At 38.6% G+C, this 17,994-nt stretch overlaps 2 protein-coding genes across 5 annotated transcripts in view; both read left to right on the top strand.

Annotated features, from left to right (window-relative positions):
* The first annotated feature begins 2,603 nt into the window (after positions 1-2,603).
* Positions 2,604-11,398, top strand: nfs1 (NFS1 cysteine desulfurase). Its single transcript, XM_037776314.1, has 13 exons — positions 2,604-2,936; positions 4,280-4,356; positions 5,018-5,134; positions 5,272-5,355; positions 5,775-5,927; positions 6,027-6,120; positions 6,310-6,444; positions 7,127-7,284; positions 7,371-7,476; positions 7,674-7,755; positions 8,510-8,593; positions 9,048-9,137; positions 10,049-11,398. Exons 1-13 carry the CDS (start codon positions 2,831-2,833, stop codon positions 10,110-10,112), a joined length of 1,350 nt encoding a protein of 449 aa, XP_037632242.1. The 5' UTR covers positions 2,604-2,830; the 3' UTR covers positions 10,113-11,398.
* Positions 11,399-13,306: 1,908 nt separating this feature from the next.
* The window catches only part of cpne1 (copine I), a 30,629-nt gene continuing 25,941 nt past the window's right edge, over positions 13,307-17,994 (top strand). For 2 of the 4 annotated variants that reach the window (XM_037758052.1, XM_037757899.1), the window contains exon 1: positions 13,307-13,459. The gene's annotated coding sequence lies outside the window, so the exon portion shown is untranslated. Of the gene's footprint in view, positions 13,460-17,316; positions 17,384-17,994 lie in introns of all 4 variants that reach the window. The other 2 variants (XM_037757811.1, XM_037757715.1) reach the window with 2 other exon arrangements.

Raw genomic sequence — 17,994 nt, 5'->3', positions numbered from 1 at the left:
GTCTCAAACTTGTGATGTCATAAGGTATAAAGTGTGGAGCTGCTACATAGACAATGAATGGGAGGCTGATTTTATGGACCCACAAAAGTAAGTTTTCTTTTTTATACCCAAATGAGCTTTATTCTATTGTAGTGTTGTCAGTTGTGATGCAGAAAATGTTTCCATATACTCAGATCATTCCCCTGGGTGCTCTCAGTGTCATCTAGAACATCTCTCCCAATTCATTGTCTATGGAGCAGCTCCAAACTTTATACTCTATGACATCACAATATTTTTCACTCTAGTTTTTGGATTTGTGAGAGAGTTGTTCATGTTTACTAATATTCTTTGGACTGTCTGAGACCACAGGAATAACATGTATGAATTACATGAATGTATGAAAATGGGTGTAGTTCCCCTTTAACAGCATTTTTGAATGCAGGACTTTGACTTTTAACAGAGTATTTCTACACTGTGGTATTGCTATTTTTACTTAGCACAAGATCTGAGTACTTCTTCTTCACTGAATACATACATGCATGTTTGAAAGATTATAACAGTTGGTTTCAGATCATTTGCATATGAATTACAGCATGAGCATGTTGATGAACATGTGTGAGAACACATTTCAATAGAAAAGTAGTGTGTTTAATTTTGGTCACAAAGACTCACTGTATCTGAGTCATTTGAAAATATTTGCACTTATACAATTGATTTTTTTTGTAATAGCAACAAAAAATGCATGTACTATTGTGAGAAAAGTAACTTTACAGCAAAGGTTTTGAGGTAAAATCTGTAAAAGTTGTAAGTGAGGTGCACATTCTCAAATCTACAGGGAGACTGCTCTGAACTAAAGACTTTAGTGCTGTACTGAGGAACAAGCTGCTGTGACTCAGCAGAATGAGATGATTTGTTAAGACTGTGAACTGTGAGGAGGTCACTGATGCAATCTGGAGTAAGGTAAGGTGACGGAGTAACTTGAAAACGACAAGAAGCACCTTGGAATCACTGATGGTTGGGTGCAATACTTTGCATGTGAGGATTTACACAATAAACATGTTGATAAATGTGCTTGTAAGTTATATAAACCGTTATAAAAAGTAGTGTAATCAACATTCTTCACCAGGGCATCACTGGGTCAAGCAACAATATAAGACAAGTGGCCAGCAAGATCATCTGTGTTAAACTGCCCGATCTGTCTCATATATTCCATATTGTCCCCTCTGGGACCATAAAGTTAAAGTTGATAATATAGTGATGGTATAATGTTGTGAGACTGTGGATTTGAAAATGGCATACATTGTTGTGTGAAATCCTGATTTTCATTAGACAAGTGTACCAAGTTGTAAATCAAACATACATGTAGACTGAATACCTGAACCTTGGCTGAACCAAGGTTTCATAAGCTCCAGGATGTGACCAATCACATGTCAGATAAGAGCCTCAAACAGGACCAAAACAACGCGTGTCGGCCAGTGAGATCAGCCTGTGTAAAGGAAGTTCCGCCCCTGTTTCCAATGCTTGTGCAACCATGAAACAGCACCTACACCGAGCTACGTCAAGCTGCAGAGAGTCACCGGATGAAGCTGCAGAGAGGCCGAAGAATAACAAAATAAAATGAAATCATTTTTAAAACGCAACGTTATTTTGAGTACTAAACTCACGTTACTTTTTTTTATTTTTTATTATTGTGTTATAAAGTGATTACAAAACAAGTGAAGACATGTGCAGGGACGTATATAAAAAAGACCAAAATATAAAATATATTATACAGAGAAAGACAAATAAAGTACAAAAACAAAACAAAACAAAAACAACACAAAAACAACACAAGGGGATAAAAGCAGGTTGAGGAATGTGTGTGTGTGTGCGTGTGAGTGTGTGTGTGTGGGAGAAATGTGGATAATGGGTGTGTGTTTGGCATTGAATGAGGCTAGATGGTCATATATGACATCTATGACCATCTACTGATTTCTCATCATCTACTCTTAAACACATATACTGTACACATACACACATATCTACACACACTCATACAGATATCCTTCCTTTTATGTGTAGAGCATATATGCTCTACACATAAACAAAACAAAAAGAAAACAAAAAAAACAAAAAGAAAATTAATGAGTAAGATGTATATATAATACAGTATATATACATACACATATATATTAATAATATGAATAATAATAAAGATGATGATGATGATGATGATGAGGTCATGAGGGGGGGTGGTACCTGGTCAGACCTACAAGGGAGCGGGACAGAAGCGCAAGTATCGACAGATTAGCCGGAGTCAGCCCACCCCAAGGTGCAGAACCAAACAAATGATCATGGTTTCTGTATTTGTGTTTTGCATTATGTTTTCCAGTCATTCCTTTAGGGTGTAATTAGAAGCTGAGATACAGGTGGGCAACCCAAAAACCCTTAGGAGGGGGTTTGCTCATCTTTACTTACGTTACTTTTGAGTATTTACCTTAAACACAAATTTAAATTACAAAAATAAATAAAAACTTTTTTTTTTTTCACTTTAAAGTAAAAAAGATTTGACACTCATCATTAGAATATTTTATTTTGAAAGTCATGACCGGAAGTAGTTGGTTGGTAGCATGTTAACAGAGGTGTTGTTGGTTGTCACCCGGACGTTTCTCAAACCAAACATAACTTCGCTGAAGCTAAACCTTTATTCTTACAGTAGAGTTATCGTCGTCATTTTCCTCCTCAGACACCAGCAGGTTAAACAGATTGAGCTGGTTAAACTTGGTGAACTCTGGTGGTAGTGTGGTGTTGTTAGTGTGTTGTTGTTATCGGAGGTCAGCGTGTCTCCAGCTGAAACCAGCCAGCCGTCCAGATGCTCTCCCCGGGCAGGACCGTGTCCTCCCTGCTGCTCAGGCCGGTCTCCAGGCTTCCTCTCTGGCTGAGCTCTGAAGGAAGAGCCGCCAGCTCTCAGCCCAAAGGTAACAGCAGCCCGGAGCTCGTTTAGTCCGGTTATATTTATTATACAGCCTCAGAGCAGCTAGCACGGAGCTAATCCCACAGTGACGCAGTTCACAGTATATAACCCGAGTGATCCCACGTTAAGTAATGATGACATGTGGACCTTTTATAAGATTAGAAGAAGACATTAAAGCTGCTAAACCATTCAGAAACAATAAGTCCATCAGAACTAGTTGATTGAAAGAAAATTAATTGTCAACAATTTTATTATTTCATCAATAATTTATTGATTGTATTTTTTATTTTGTTTTATTTTGTTTACTGCATGTAATACAATTAAAATTTTATTTAGCTATCTCTTCATTTAATTTATTTTGTGTTTTCTCTTAATATCTGACATATTATTCATATATTCATATTCAGTTTTGGACTGCTCAACTAAACAAGACATTTGAATACTACATACACACATATATATATATATATAATAATTAAAAAACTCCATAGTATAGTTTGTCCACTAGCACAACATGTTTATGTATACATTGTAAAATGTTATTTCTGTTCAAATGTTCTGCAGTTCTTCCTTTAAGAACCACATTTATGGATCCTTATTGGTAAATGATTGTTTATATATTTGTATATATTATAAATGAATATGTGCTTATATACCATTGTCAGATTTGTAAAAACTAAAATATTGAAATCGGCCTCAGAAATCCAGTATCAGTTGAAGAGATTCCAGATAGCAAATGACCACATTGTAGAAGTTGGAAACAGACAATGCTCAAAGTTTTTATCACACATATGCAGTAAAAATATCAACGTCCAGGTCAAATTTATTGTCATTTTGTGCATATGCAGTATTCAGTGTACAGGGGAACGAAGTTGCAGTCATTCAGTGCTCCATTGCACACAATAGAGAAACAAACAGGTGCAAAAAGCAAGAAAAACAATGTACTATAAATTGTACAGAAATGACAATACAGCAATATTAAAGGTTCTCTGTTGAGTTTTTGACCTCTAGCAGCGCTATGGAGCTATTTTTCTATGAGTGGGTCCGCATTTTATTTGTCTCATGTAAACAATTCTGTATTCAAAGTACTTTAAAATCAGTTTTTCAAATGTTTTATGACGCTTTTGTTAGACCTCAAGGATACACAAAATGTGATGAAACAGTGTGTAATTTTCAGAACGTGGCAGTTTTCCAGGCTCTGCTCTACAGACACAGTTGATGAATGACTCAACCAGAACTGACCTGCCTGTTGTCTCACCCAGTATTTCAGCCAAGAACCATCCAGATGTGATTAAACTCTGAGTAGAATTAGCTGACTGTCTGTCTGTTTTTGTTTTTGTGCTGCAGAGTTGATAACGCCACAGGAACTGGATAAAAATGAGCCCCGCCCCCTCTACATGGACTTCCAGGCCACCACACCCATGGTAACCATCACCAACCATGTTGTCATGGCTACAAGCATTACCAGCTGATGTTAGAGAGTCCCTTTCACACAAGCAGTCGATCCCTGAAATGTTCAGGAACGTTTCCTGCCTGGGGTCATGTGTAAATGGGAGCAGGAATTGATATTCAGGGAAATCGGTTCTGCCATTTTCCCACCTCAGGATGTCGTGACAATTCAAGAAAAATACTGGTACGGCTGTGTTGTGCCAGAAAGCAGTAACATTGCAGGGTCAAGCATGTAAAGGGTTACTTTGGTCTGACAAAAGACACTTTAGTGTTGAGCAAGTGAACCAATCACAAGACTCCGCTGATGTATTTGAATCTGTGACTTAACTAACAAACAATAAATAATACATTACAAGAACATTGGCACTGGACAAACACAGCTCCTCGCCACCATGTTCCTGAAAATAATAAGCGACGTCTTCCACCGTGTGCATGAACATCCGGCCTCGCCCCATCTTCTTCTTCTTCTGTTGAGTTTTTTGGCGGTTGGCATCCATAAGTGTTGCATTACCGTCATCTGCTGGGCTGTCCTTTGCCCCATCTATTCCGGCTTTGCCATGGCATGTGTAAAAAGGCGCAAGACAGAAATGTTTCTGAATGCAGTGCATGTGTTTGTGTGTGTGTTTGTGTGTGTAGGACCCCCGGGTGCTGGACGCCATGCTGCCCTATCAAGTGAACTACTACGGTAACCCTCACTCCAGGACACACGCTTACGGCTGGGAGAGCGAGACCGCCATGGAGACAGCCAGGAAGGTAGAGAGACAGATTATTATTCAATTATTTCTTATTTCATTCTAATTGTTCACATCTCCATTGTAAACCTTGTACAACATGCTGTGTACTTGGTAATCAGTTCACTGAATGTGTGCTGTCTCTCTGTCTTTGAGCAGCAGGTGGCTGATCTGATTGGAGCAGATCCCAGAGAGATCATCTTCACCAGCGGAGCCACAGAGTCCAACAACATGGCCATCAAGGTCTCACTTTGCTCCTCCTCTTCATCACTTCCTCTTCGTTACCTCCTCTTCATCACATCTTCTGTCCCTGTCCTCTCTCTACTAACATGCTAGCCAGGTGGGCTAGCGATAGTCAGTCACAATAGCCATCTAAATACTCAATAAAAAAGAGTTGACAAAATTAACACTACTGTGAAGACAGCGACTTTTGGACATTGGCCTGAATTTGCGTGTCAAAGTTCACCTGTGTGAGCGAATCCACTGATCGCAGCAAATGGAATGAATTGATTTTGCAGCAAAATGTTGCTTTATGTTTTAAATGCTGGTGCGACCCTACCCTGAGAACGCAGTGAGAACAGTCAAAAGGTGAAAGTACAGTAAAAAAAAAAATAACACCCAGTTTGACGATAGCAGTGACCCCGCCTCTTCCTCTCGTGCAGGGCGTGGCCAGGTTCTACAAGATGAAGAAGCGCCATGTGATCACCACGCAGACGGAGCATAAATGTGTTCTGGACTCGTGTCGAGTTCTGGAGTCAGAGGGATTCAGCATCACCTACCTGCCAGTCCAGTCGAACGGACTGCTGGACCTGGAGGTACACACGCTGAACGTACAGAGAGAACACATTCAGCGTGTACAGATTATATACAGAAGTCAGTTAACGTATTAAAACTGTGTGTGTGTGTTTCTTCAGCTGTTGGAGGCCTCCATCCGTCCTGACACCTCTCTGTTGTCGGTGATGTCCGTCAACAACGAGATCGGAGTCAAGCAGCCCATCAAGGAGATTGGTAACCATGGCAACACACACATGCTATTAACTCCCTGCTTTAGGCAGTAATCAGATTTCTGAAACATACATGTACACAGTGTTTCATCCATAAAGCAGACCACCATGATCTTTACTGTTTTCACTGGGAGTCTCTGATCTGATTCAGTGTTCTGATCAAAGCTATTGATTTTACTCTTCTTGTCCACAGGTAGGATTTGTCGTTCTAAAGGAGTCTTCCTCCACACTGACGCCGCTCAGGCGGTCGGAAAGATTCCCATCGACGTCGTGGACTGGAAGGTTGACCTGATGTCCATCAGCGGCCACAAGATCTATGGACCCAAAGGTTAGCCGTAGTATTACTGTAGATATACCCTTAACTGTTAGCTCATTGGACAAGGCGAGGCAGTTTATATATATATATATATATATATACAGCACATCTCATGCATGTGGCAGTTCAGAGTGCTTTACAAATTGCATAAAACGAGAAAACGCCACATTTTTTAGAAGATGTACATGTGCTTGCTGCTAAAATTTTCCAGTAGAAATGTGAAATGGCTGAAATTCTGAAAATGTTAAAGTTGAAGTATAAATACTGAAAGAAGCCGAAATAGTGGTTAAAATGACAGTGACAAAGTTTCAGTTTAAGTGCAAGCACTGAATAAAGTCTTTCAACTGCTTTAATCTCTTACTTTGAAATTGTAATGCGAATACTAGTTTCATGTCAGTAAATGTGTAACTACTAAAAGCAGTTGAATTGTCAGTTGAAATATCAGTTGAACAAAAATGACAAAAATGACCATTGAGTCCATGACTCAACTGACATGTAACAGTGAAAGCAGTTCAGAGGCGTCAGTGAAAGTGTAAGTGATTAAAACAGCACTTGAAAGTTCATTTAAAGTGAAAGCAGCATGTATTGATTGAACAGACGGGGTTCCAGTTGTGATCATTGTGGTACTGCACAGGTCATGTTGACCTGTTGGAAGTTACCTTGCCAATGTGTGTGTGTGTGGGTGTGTTTACAGGTGTGGGTGCTCTGTACGTGCGTCGCCGGCCCAGAGTGCGCTTGGAGCCGCTGCAGAACGGGGGCGGGCAGGAGAGGGGGCTGCGCTCTGGTACCGTCCCCACCCCACTGGCTGTCGGGCTGGGAGCCGCCTGCAGCATATCACAGCAGGAGTTGGAGGTAAAAACAAACGCACCCAAACACTCAGAGACTCAACAAATGCATCCAAACAACCCGGGACTTAATGAGTGTGTTTGTGTTTGCAGTATGATCATGAGAGAATATCCATGCTGGCTAATCGTCTGATCCATAAGCTCACGTCTGAGCTTCCTGATGTCATCATGAACGGAGATCCAGAACAACGCTACCCTGGTACATACACACACGCACGCACAGAAGTAAAACAAAAACACACCACTGTCACATGCTTGAATTTCAACCAACATGAACTTGAAAGTCCTTGAACTTAATGTTAATGTTCTGTTGGACATGTGTGTTATATTGACAGAAACCTGTTACTACAGTAGAAGAGGCAGATGGTCTAATCTGACTGTTTTTGTGCTTTTCAGGCTGTGTCAACCTGTCCTTTGCCTATGTGGAGGGAGAGAGTCTGTTGATGGCGCTGAAGGATATCGCTCTGTCATCTGGGAGGTCAGACACACACTTGTGTTAAGAATTAAAAAAAAAAAAAAGGCCTTCAGATTTTAGACTCAAATGATTTAGTCAACCTATTTTTATTAGGGCTGTCAAAGTTAATGCGATGATAACGTGTTAACACAAATTTGTTTTAACGCCGCCAATTTCTTTAACACGTTAACACAGCTTGTATTTTTAGGTTGTAGTGGGCTCACATTGACAGCTGTTTTTGCCTGTTGGGCTTGAGTTTGTCGTGTTATGATTTGAGCATATTTTTTTATGCTAAATGCAGTACCTGTGAGGGTTTCTGGGCAATATTTGTCATTTTTTTGTGTTTGAATTGATTTCCAATAATAAATATATACATACATTTGCAGAAAGCAAAGTAATTTAATAAATGACAAATGTCCCTTTAAGGTACATTTTGAACAGATAAAAAATGTGCGATTAATTTGCGATACTTTAATAAATTGACCGCCCTCATTTAGTGCTACCCTGTGGTGTTTTTGACCATTCACTGTTCACATTCCTGTCGCCTGTTATTCCACATTATTCCACTGACTGCAAGTTAGCAAACATGTAAACAATGCACACTTTAACATATTATAAAGATCGGCTTTGCAAATGATTTATGAGGAATGTTTGTTAGACCTCAGGAATACGTAGTGTATTTTGGCGAGAAACAACTTTTTTGTTTGCAAGTTAACTCCACCCGGGAGTTTTTGTCTTGTATATAAAAGATGAATGAATGTTTTTTGTGTGCACACAGTGCATGTACGTCAGCATCTCTGGAGCCATCATACGTCCTCAGAGCGATCGGAGCAGATGAAGACCTGGCTCACTCTTCCATCAGGTATGAACACGGATATCCTCACTGGAATCCACATCATAATCCTGATCCCTTTTGAATAACATTTCTTCAGGAGTATATTATGATATATTTATTATATAATGTTTAGGATTATTTGTTGTTTAAATTGAAATACAGCTAAAATGCAATAACAATCTTGAAGACTGGAGTGTAGATTTTAATCAGGATAATAAACCTGTTTATAATCCTAACTATGATCATCATTCTTGTGCATTCTGTTGGCCTAGTTTTGTGCGTACACTGCTGATTGGAGGATGATTCACTCAAAGTATTTTGAGCAGCAGAGACTCTCAGACAGGAAGACATTTTTTTATTTTAAACTAACTTGATCTCTAAACATCAGCAGCTGGAGATGATTCCCAGCCTTTCTGTCCTCTGGTTTGACTTCAGTTGAATCACATGTAGGGTACTGTAAACCTGTATTTGTGTATGTTAGGTTTGGTATTGGCAGGTTCACCACAGAAGCAGAGGTGGACTATACAGCAGAGAAATGTATCACTAATGTCAGCAGGCTCCGAGAGATGAGGTGAGTTCAGCTGGACCGCTAACTCTGATCTTATTTTGGTAGTTTTGTCCGTCATTTCTACGGAGGAATGGTCGAATAGTTCCCAGTGAATATCTAATATTATTTTTGCTTGAAATGCCCATCCCTAATAGTAATAACACTGGACTCACCAATGTAAAATCTGAGAACAAGGTGACGTCAATAAGAAAAAGTCTGACTGGTCAAGAAACACAATCCGACAGGTTGAAAACAAACCAATTTGTAAGAGAAACCGAAGTCGAAGGGTAAAATTATTACCCAAATTGTACGTTCCGTACCTAAGTCCAGTTCCAGCTTCAACTTTGACTTAGAGTTTTCCTGTGCAATGAGGGATTATTACTGGGGTTTCAGGTTCGCTCACTTTCAGTTTGACCTTCAAATAAAGTGGTTTAGATCAGTGGTTCCCAACCTTTTTCCTTTAGGGACCCCTTTTTTATCATTGAGAAAACCGATGACCCCTGACTAAGGGACATATTTTATGGATATTTTATATGATATTCAATGCATAACAATAACAGTACAGAACAACTGATAAACTGTACAATTAACCCAAATAGTGAACGCAAGAACTGCAGGATGTTTGTGTAAAACAAGCTATTTGGATGGGGTTTTTTTGCAGATTATTTCCTTAGTATATTGCATCAGAGATGATTTTTTCTGTTATTTTTAGGAACTTTTAATACAATTCTGTCTGTATTATGTATTTTTTTTTAAAATTGTAATAATCATACAAACTTTTCACAAGTTCAGTGTCAAACTTTAAAAATAACAACTTCATTTAGTATTCTTCACAGAAATGAATGAAATGCTGAGATATAGGCCACTGTATATATACTGTATATATAACCAATAACCTTTCTCTGTCTCTGTGTGTCTGTCTGTCTGTCTGTCAGTCCTTTGTGGGAGATGGTTCAAGAAGGCGTCGATCTGAAGAGCATCAAGTGGACGCAGCACTAAGCTCTTCCCACTTCCTGTTTACTTCCTGGCTGACGAAGACGACAATGAGGATGATGATGATGATTGATTCCCAGGGAACTCTGGGAATGCACTAGCTTTTCCTTCCTCTACACAAACACGCACAAACTTCCTGTCTGACTTGAAGTCTGTTTGTAACCGTAGCTCTGTGTCTCCATAAAGCTCCTCTTGTTGCTCGGTCAGAAGATGTTGTTCAGAGAGTTGCCCAACGCATGGCAACCTCTGCTTGTTGTATGTTGTTCTGTTACACCTGGGTCCTGTATCACAAAGTCAGTTCAGCTTAGTCTGGCTACTCTTTGTGTTACACGGCTTCACTTTTAGTTATCTCTGGGTTTACTAATCCAGCTCTTCATTACATCCCGTCACATGTAACATCATCAGCACCATGAAACTTATATTTATATTACTGAGGCAGCAAAAAGTGATTTACAGCTAGGTGAAATGTATCAGACACAAGAAGAATAAAATATAAAGCTGTTGAAGGATTAATATCCAAATAATTAAAGTAAGGGCAAGTAGAAGTAGTACTACTCGTCACTTTATTGTAAACTCCAGTGATGTTATCGGTCAGTAATGGACTATAGTTGATGGGTTTTGATCTGATCTTCTGAAGTGAACTTGCTCTGGGTTGACCCCACTGGTTACCATGAGCAGAAACAAAATAGGACCAGCGGGCAGTGCTACTTCAGTGATGCTGGAGGCTGCAGCAGACCAAAATTTACTGAGCTGTCTGAAGATTCAATGATTCTCTAATAATTCTTTGAGTCAAAACTTTTCACTTGATTCACAGATGGTCTCTTGCTCTGTCCACATGTGATACACTGTCCTCTCTCTCTCTCTCTCAGGACTCACTCTTGCAGTTTTGCTTTCTCCTCTCACATCGTTTTTTCAGTATTCAATAAACGGCAGCATTATGTCAGTTTATCAGCCGTGTTCACAGTGTTAGCAGCCGCAGTTTGATTATTTCTTTAAAGTCTGGAACGCTCTACAAGACTGGAGCTGATTGGACCACAACAGCTGATTTTTTTTATAGTGGAGAGTAAAAATATTTTTCTGAGGTTGTTGATGGGAATCTGAAGGGGATTCTGAAAGTCTGAAAAATGAACTTGTTAAGGGTGGATCTTAACAGTCTGAGAGGATTTTAAAGTCTTTTATTGTGTTCCTGGATGTTCCTGTCACATTTATTAGAATCCATCTACTGTCTTCTACTGTTACTCTCATCATATACATTATTATCCAATAAAGTGCTGCTTCATGGTTATGCAATACACTTTTGTTTTGTCTTTTTATTCTTATTTTATGATCATTACATTTCATGGACAAATGCTACATACCACAGAATTTATAGCCTGTGCTAGTTTGCAATGCCTTTACGTATTTGGGCCAGTACACAAATACAAACAAAAAACTATGATATACACAATACAAAAAACAGCCAGTGATACAATTAAAATACCATTAAAAACTTAAAAAGCACCTGCTTTATTATAATTAATACATACATGATATGTGTATTATCCCCAAAATATCACTTTATTACTACAGTCCATTAAACTGTAGCAGAAGTAATGTACATAAACCCAAATACCCAATTACCTCCCCAATTGTACTACTTATTTTACATTCTATATAGTATACTAGGCTGTAATTGTCATATTTCTTAAACCCATTAGCACAAATTGTATAGTTATTTCATGAGCTCATGTGTGCTGGTAAGTGTCCTGTCACCGTCAAGTCAACAAATTAATTTATGCATCATGTGTATACAATATGAAGTTTAGTTTCAAGTTTCAACTTATTTATTGTCATTCAATTCAAAACTTTATTGCAGACTCAAGGTCCAGATAAGAAAAACAACAACAATAAATTACATATAATACATTACAATACAGGAAGCACTATAAAAAGTCATGATTAAAAGATATTAAAAATATTAATATTAATATTAATATATACATACATCATTGCCTTACATATAAAGAACTATACCAGTGCCTCCACAGCTGTGTGCTAACTCTGATGTTAGACAACCACAAGATTATATCATTCTCAGAGTGATTAAACCGGCATATAAATTTGTACATGAGATTTCCTAATACAGTTTGAAAAGTGTTTATGCCTGCAGACACAAACATTTCACTTGCACTGGAACATCTTGGTCTTTTTAATAATATTCTCATTGTCGTGCAGGACAATTACACAGCTGCAAAATAGTGCAGAAGTTAAAATAAATCTAGGGATAAACTATAACATATGAGATGTAATTACAAAGTGAATAAGCTGTAATGTATATGCGTAAATATACACATATCTGTTTATATATATATAAACAGGTAGTGAAAACTAAAACACCAGGACAAGTTCCTTCTTCATATGTAAATAAATATATATATATGGTGTTTTAGTTTATATATTTATGGTGTTTTAGTTTTTACTGCCTGTTTATATAAACAGGTAGTGAAAACTAAAACACCAGGACAAGTTCCTTCTTCATATGTAAATAAATATATATATATGGTGTTTTAGTTTATATATTTATGGTGTTTTAGTTTTTACTACCTGTTTATATAAACAGGTAGTAAAAACTAAAAAAACAGGACAAGTTCCTTCTTCATATGTAAATAAATATATATATATGGTGTTTTAGTTTATATATTTATGGTGTTTTAGTTTTTACTGCCTGTTTATATAAACAGGTAATAAAAACTTAAACACCAAGGCAAGTTAATTTATATATAAATTAAAACACCATATATATATATATTTAAATTTATATATAAAAACAGGTAGTAAAAACTAAAACACCAGGACAAGTTCCTTCTTCATATGTAAATAAATATATATATATATATATATGGTGTTTTAGTTTATATATTTATGGTGTTTTAGTTTTTACTGCCTGTTTATATAAACAGGTAATAAAAACTAAAACACCAAGGCAAGTTAATTTATATATAAACTAAAACACCATATATATATATATATTTATATTTATATATAAAAACAGGTAGTAAAAACTAAAACACCAAGGCAAGTTAATTTATATATAAACTAAAACACCATATATATATATATATTTAAATTTATATATAAAAACAGGTAGTAAAAACTAAAACACCAGGCAAGTTCCTTCTTCAGCCTTGTAGGGGGCGCTGTTGCTCTGACCGATGCGCTGGCCGTAGTCTCGCGTCATCACGTCTGGTATCGCGATGCTTGCGCCGACATTTCGTGCAGCAGCAGCAGCCTACAGACAGAGAGGAGAGGAGAAGAGAAGAGAAGGAGCTCCGTTCATGAGTTAAACCTCAGTGTGTTTATTCACAGATTTCTCGGTAAGAATCCAGCAGCGGCAGCAGCCCGCTCAGTGACGCACCTACACCGGGTAGCTTAGCAACGAGAGGAGCCGTTAAAAGCGTGCACCGTGCTCCGCTCCAACACACACACACACACAAAGCGAAGCTAGGTGGCTAACGCTAAGCTAAACTAGCTACATTCAGTATTCCTGCTGGGAACTAGCTAGTTAGCTCGCTATGACTGAGAGGATCTCACTGTAGAGGTTTCATGTCGGGTATTTATCATTATAATGACTTTATAACATGTTCAGGGAGGTTTAAAATGCTGTTTTGTTAACGTAGCTGCTGGCTAGCTAGCACAACCAACACTAATCATTACTCTTCACTGCAGCTCATCTCATGTTGTAGTTTCCTCTCTGTATGACCTGATGAGGAGCAGGTGTGTGTGAGTTACAGCTATTTTGTCTGTAGCTCAGTATTTTGCCGGGTTTCACTGCAGACTACTAGCCATGCCTCAGAGGCATCCCGTCACACACACACCAGTACCAGGTGTCAGGTTGTGTTGCTGCTCGCTACACCACCAGCTAGCTTTAAGCCCTTTTACAGACATGGATTCTGCAAAAGTAATGACTGTTTGTCATGCAAACATAGGTTTCTGTAATGTTAAATGCACGTAGTGGTTGAGCAAAGTGATGGGTTTTACACAAGGCCGATATATCTGCAGATATTAGCTCATTATATGATCATGTTGTTAGACCAACTCCTGTCAGGACAGGTCCTGATGAAGGCCACAGGCTGAAATGCGTTAGCAGATATCATGATACACGTACATACTTGTAGGTGAAGTTGTGCTGGAACTTGAAGCACTAACATGTCACCACCATTACATTTCTTGGTCGCAATTGTTTAAAAAAAAAAAAGGAAACCCTATTAGGATGTTTAGTTTTTGTATGGGTTATGTAATGAAATATATTTATTAGGGATGTCACGGTACCAGAAATCTAGTAGTCGATACCAATACCAGTGAATTTACACGATTCTCGATAACAATTCGATACCACGGTAAAAAAACCCAATAAATCCCATGTAATTCAGCATGCACTCCTTTATTAAAACATTTGAACATTACAAAAAACAGAGGCATGTAGCCTTTAAGTAATAAATAAAAATGTTTATTAACATTGCAAAACAGAACAGTTGCATGTAGCCTTCAAGTATTTAAAACAAACAATATTGTCTGGATGTCTGTCTTTGAGGTGCTTTACTAAATTGGAAGTATTTCCTCCTTTGGAAAGAAAAGTACGACGGCACCGTTACTGCACCGCATACTGGTTTTCGCGAATCTATTATTACCCCTTTTAAATCTGCCTCGAACGCAAAGTACTTCCATACCCGACTCTTGCTATTTGTTTTCTCAACGAGTTGAGGTGGAGGCCGCTGCCATCTTTCACGTCTCGTGTTGTTGTTTTTTTCCGTGCTGTTGCGGTGTTCTTCTTCTTCCTTCATTTCACAGCAGATGAGAACACTTGTAAGCGTTTACACTGCCACCATTGGATCCGGAAGAATTGTATCTCCAGTACCTCCGCTCCAGTACCAAATGACCATTACAGGCATCGTTCGGTACCTTTGGTACCGAAGAAAACGAGTACTGTCACATTTTTTGAATTTTGGTACTGAGTAGGTACCGAAGTATCGGTTCTCGTGACATCCCTAATATATATACTATATTTTTATCAATATCGGTAAAGGCCTCAAAAATCCTGTATCGGTTGGGTAATTTATTAGACACAACATAGAATTCTGCTGCATATTTTATTCAGTCTGTTTGCCCACAAACTATGTTAAGGGTTTTGTTGCAAATTCAGATGTAGTACAGTTTCCTGTAAGTCAGTTGTTTCTGTTTTTGTCCCTGTGCAGGTCAGTGGAGTTCTGTACAAGCGGAACCAAAGATTTTATTAGTCACTGAAAATATATGGATGATAAGGTGGTCTGGTGCACACAGCTACAGTTAAAGGTTATAAGGTGCAGCAAAAGGCTGTAAGCTCCAGGCTTCATTGCACAGATCCTGTTTCGTTGTCCTGTCTGTTGAGATTTGAGCTCCTAGTTGGCTGATGTGTGCAGATCCCCTCATCCTTGTTCTAAAATAGATTCAATCTTGGTCCATGGATGTTGTTCCCCTCTCCTCGTCCAATCCCATTCTTTATGCTGTGTTGTGAGGTTGACGGCGACATGTGGACAGTGATGGATTCCAGCTTTAAACTGAGAAACAAGGCAGTGTTTTGCTTTTTAATCCTGAATTTGCTGTATTGAACATTTTTTCTGGTTTGCTGGCTGTTTGAAAGAGGTTGTTTTCTGTCTCCTATCAGCTTTATTTGGTTTCTTGGCTTATGTGAGTGCAAACTGCAGCTTCAGTTGAACCTTTTCACCTTTCTCTGGATACTCTTGATTGTTTCTGACATTATTAGCTGTTGTCGTTTCCTCTCTTGCGTTTTTTTATCCTCTTTCTGCTGTTGATGTTTCACACAGACTGTCTGCAGGTTGACACCCAGAAGTAACATGAGGAGTGGATGTCCAGGTTGAAAATCCATAAAAAGTCAATCTTGAAGAAGCATTAGGAGAACTGACAATCGTCAGTGTTGGTGTGATTTGTCTGTGCCGAGGTTGAGCACTGAAATCATTGATGATGATGTCTGGCGTCATGTGTGGTGGGCTGCAGCCTCACACCCAGACCAGGGTTTTTGTTTGAATTGTATTTTCAACATTTCTCAACTAGCAAATTGTATGAGCTCCTGAGTGCCTGAAATGTCAGAGTTTAGTGAGATGTCCATCCAGGACTGTGATGTCTGCCAGTCTTGGATCAGTGTTAGTCAGAGAACAGAACCTGAAGATGTGTCTGAGGATCCAGAGGATTGTGAAAGCAGAGAGCATTGCTCCACCTGCTATTGCTCAGTTGGACAACATGGTTTATCAGTATTGCTCTGCACCTAACTTCTGTTTGCTTTCTCTTCTGATCAGCTGTCTTTGGTGCTGTGCTTTCAATCGGTTGCTGATGTTGCTCTGGTTTACATAATACTAATGTCGCTCTGGTTGATGTAATGCTAATGTTGCTGTGGTTGACATGATGCTAATGTTTCTCTGGTTTACATGTATCTGACATTGCTGTTGTTAAAATGTTGGTGACATTGCTCTGGTTGATAAGTTACTGCTGTTGCTCCTGTTAACATGATGTTTTGTTGACGTGACAATGTATTGCAGATTTGCTTGTTGACATGTTGCTTGTGTGGTGGTGTTCTACAACCAGTTGGTGACATGCTGCTGGCTGATTTGATGCTGCTCGAGGTTTCAGGATGGATCAGTCCTGTTCACCTGTGTTGTTGCTGGCCGCCTGGGTTGTTACTTGGTGTTTGCAGGGTGTTGCTGGCTGGTTGCAGCTCAGCATGTCCAATCTTCAGTTTACTACTTTACTTGTTCTGATGACAGTTTGGGTCTAGTTTGATATTTGTTGTGCACTGCCAGCTGTAGTCATGATGGGTTTTTGTTTTAGACAGGTTTTCTCAGAAAGGGAAGCCGCTGCAGTGATTTCTGAGATTTGTTTTCCTGCTGCTAGTTTTAAAAGTCTCTTCGTGGCTGTTGAGATTCTTGAGTTTGGTAGTTATTTTCTTTCCTGTTGAGGTAAAGACAACCTTTTAGGATTAAAGCTGAAATCATACAACACACAATGCTTTAATATTTAACTCTTTGTTGAGTCTGAGTGAGAGTCAGTTATTCACTCTGATTAAGAACAACCCGCCAACTGCAGGAAACACCAAAATCTACTGTCAGTATGTTCTGTGAAAAGTTGAATTCCATCAAGATATTTTGAACAGGAATGTTTGTTTTTCTGACCTTTTCACCAGGTTTCAGTGTCCTGCAGAAATCCTGTCTGTTAAACAGTGAAACTATACACACAGCTTAGTTGCATTGGTGAGTTGCAAGTTGCATGAGATTCATGAAGGTTTGCTGTTGTACAAAATCTTTCAGACTACAAGCGTCTTTGTACTGCATGGTAGACAACATACGAGGGCTGATAGACAGAGCGACTCGATTGAGATTTATGGTATTATTAGTAATTAGAATTGGTAATCTTCAAACAAATTGTCTGTTGAACATTTCATCATCTGCTTCAAGTTACAAAAATTGTTGATTTCACCTTTGGAAATTGGGTTTCATATACTGTTAGTCAATACGACAAACACTTTGTTTGAAGCATACTGACTTTAGTTTTCAACTAAATAAGTTGCAGAAAGTCAGAAAGTTTCTTGTGTAAGAATAGCATTAGGCTGAACTGTTTTACTGAAACACATAAAGGAAAGGATCTAACTATAATGAAGAACGAGTCATGTCAAAGGCCTGCTTAAACTTGAAAACTCTTGTTAGATACCATAGAAACGGTGTGAGTTGTCAATCTGATAAATCAGTCCTCACAGAGACGAGATGTAACCTGGCCCTAGTGCATGCTTGTTTCAGAAAAAATAAGCAAAAATCTTTGATGAATTATATCACACATGACAAATGTTTCAGTCTGTTTTGCACTG

Source organism: Sebastes umbrosus, chromosome 1 (genome assembly GCF_015220745.1).
Source record: "Sebastes umbrosus isolate fSebUmb1 chromosome 1, fSebUmb1.pri, whole genome shotgun sequence".
Classification (NCBI taxonomy): Eukaryota; Metazoa; Chordata; class Actinopteri; order Perciformes; family Sebastidae; genus Sebastes; species Sebastes umbrosus.
Note: the sequence above shows the minus strand (reverse complement) of the source record. Positions and strands in the feature narration are given on the sequence as shown.

Coding starts and splice junctions, on each gene's coding strand:
- nfs1 (XM_037776314.1), top strand. CDS start 2,831: ATGCTCTCCCCGGGCAGGACCGTGTCCTCCCTGCTGCTCAGGCCGGTC. Junction 2,937..4,279: donor CGCCAGCTCTCAGCCCAAAG/GTAACAGCAGCC, acceptor TTTGTGCTGCAG/AGTTGATAACGCCACAGGAA. Junction 7,477..7,673: donor TCCAGAACAACGCTACCCTG/GTACATACACAC, acceptor TGTGCTTTTCAG/GCTGTGTCAACCTGTCCTTT.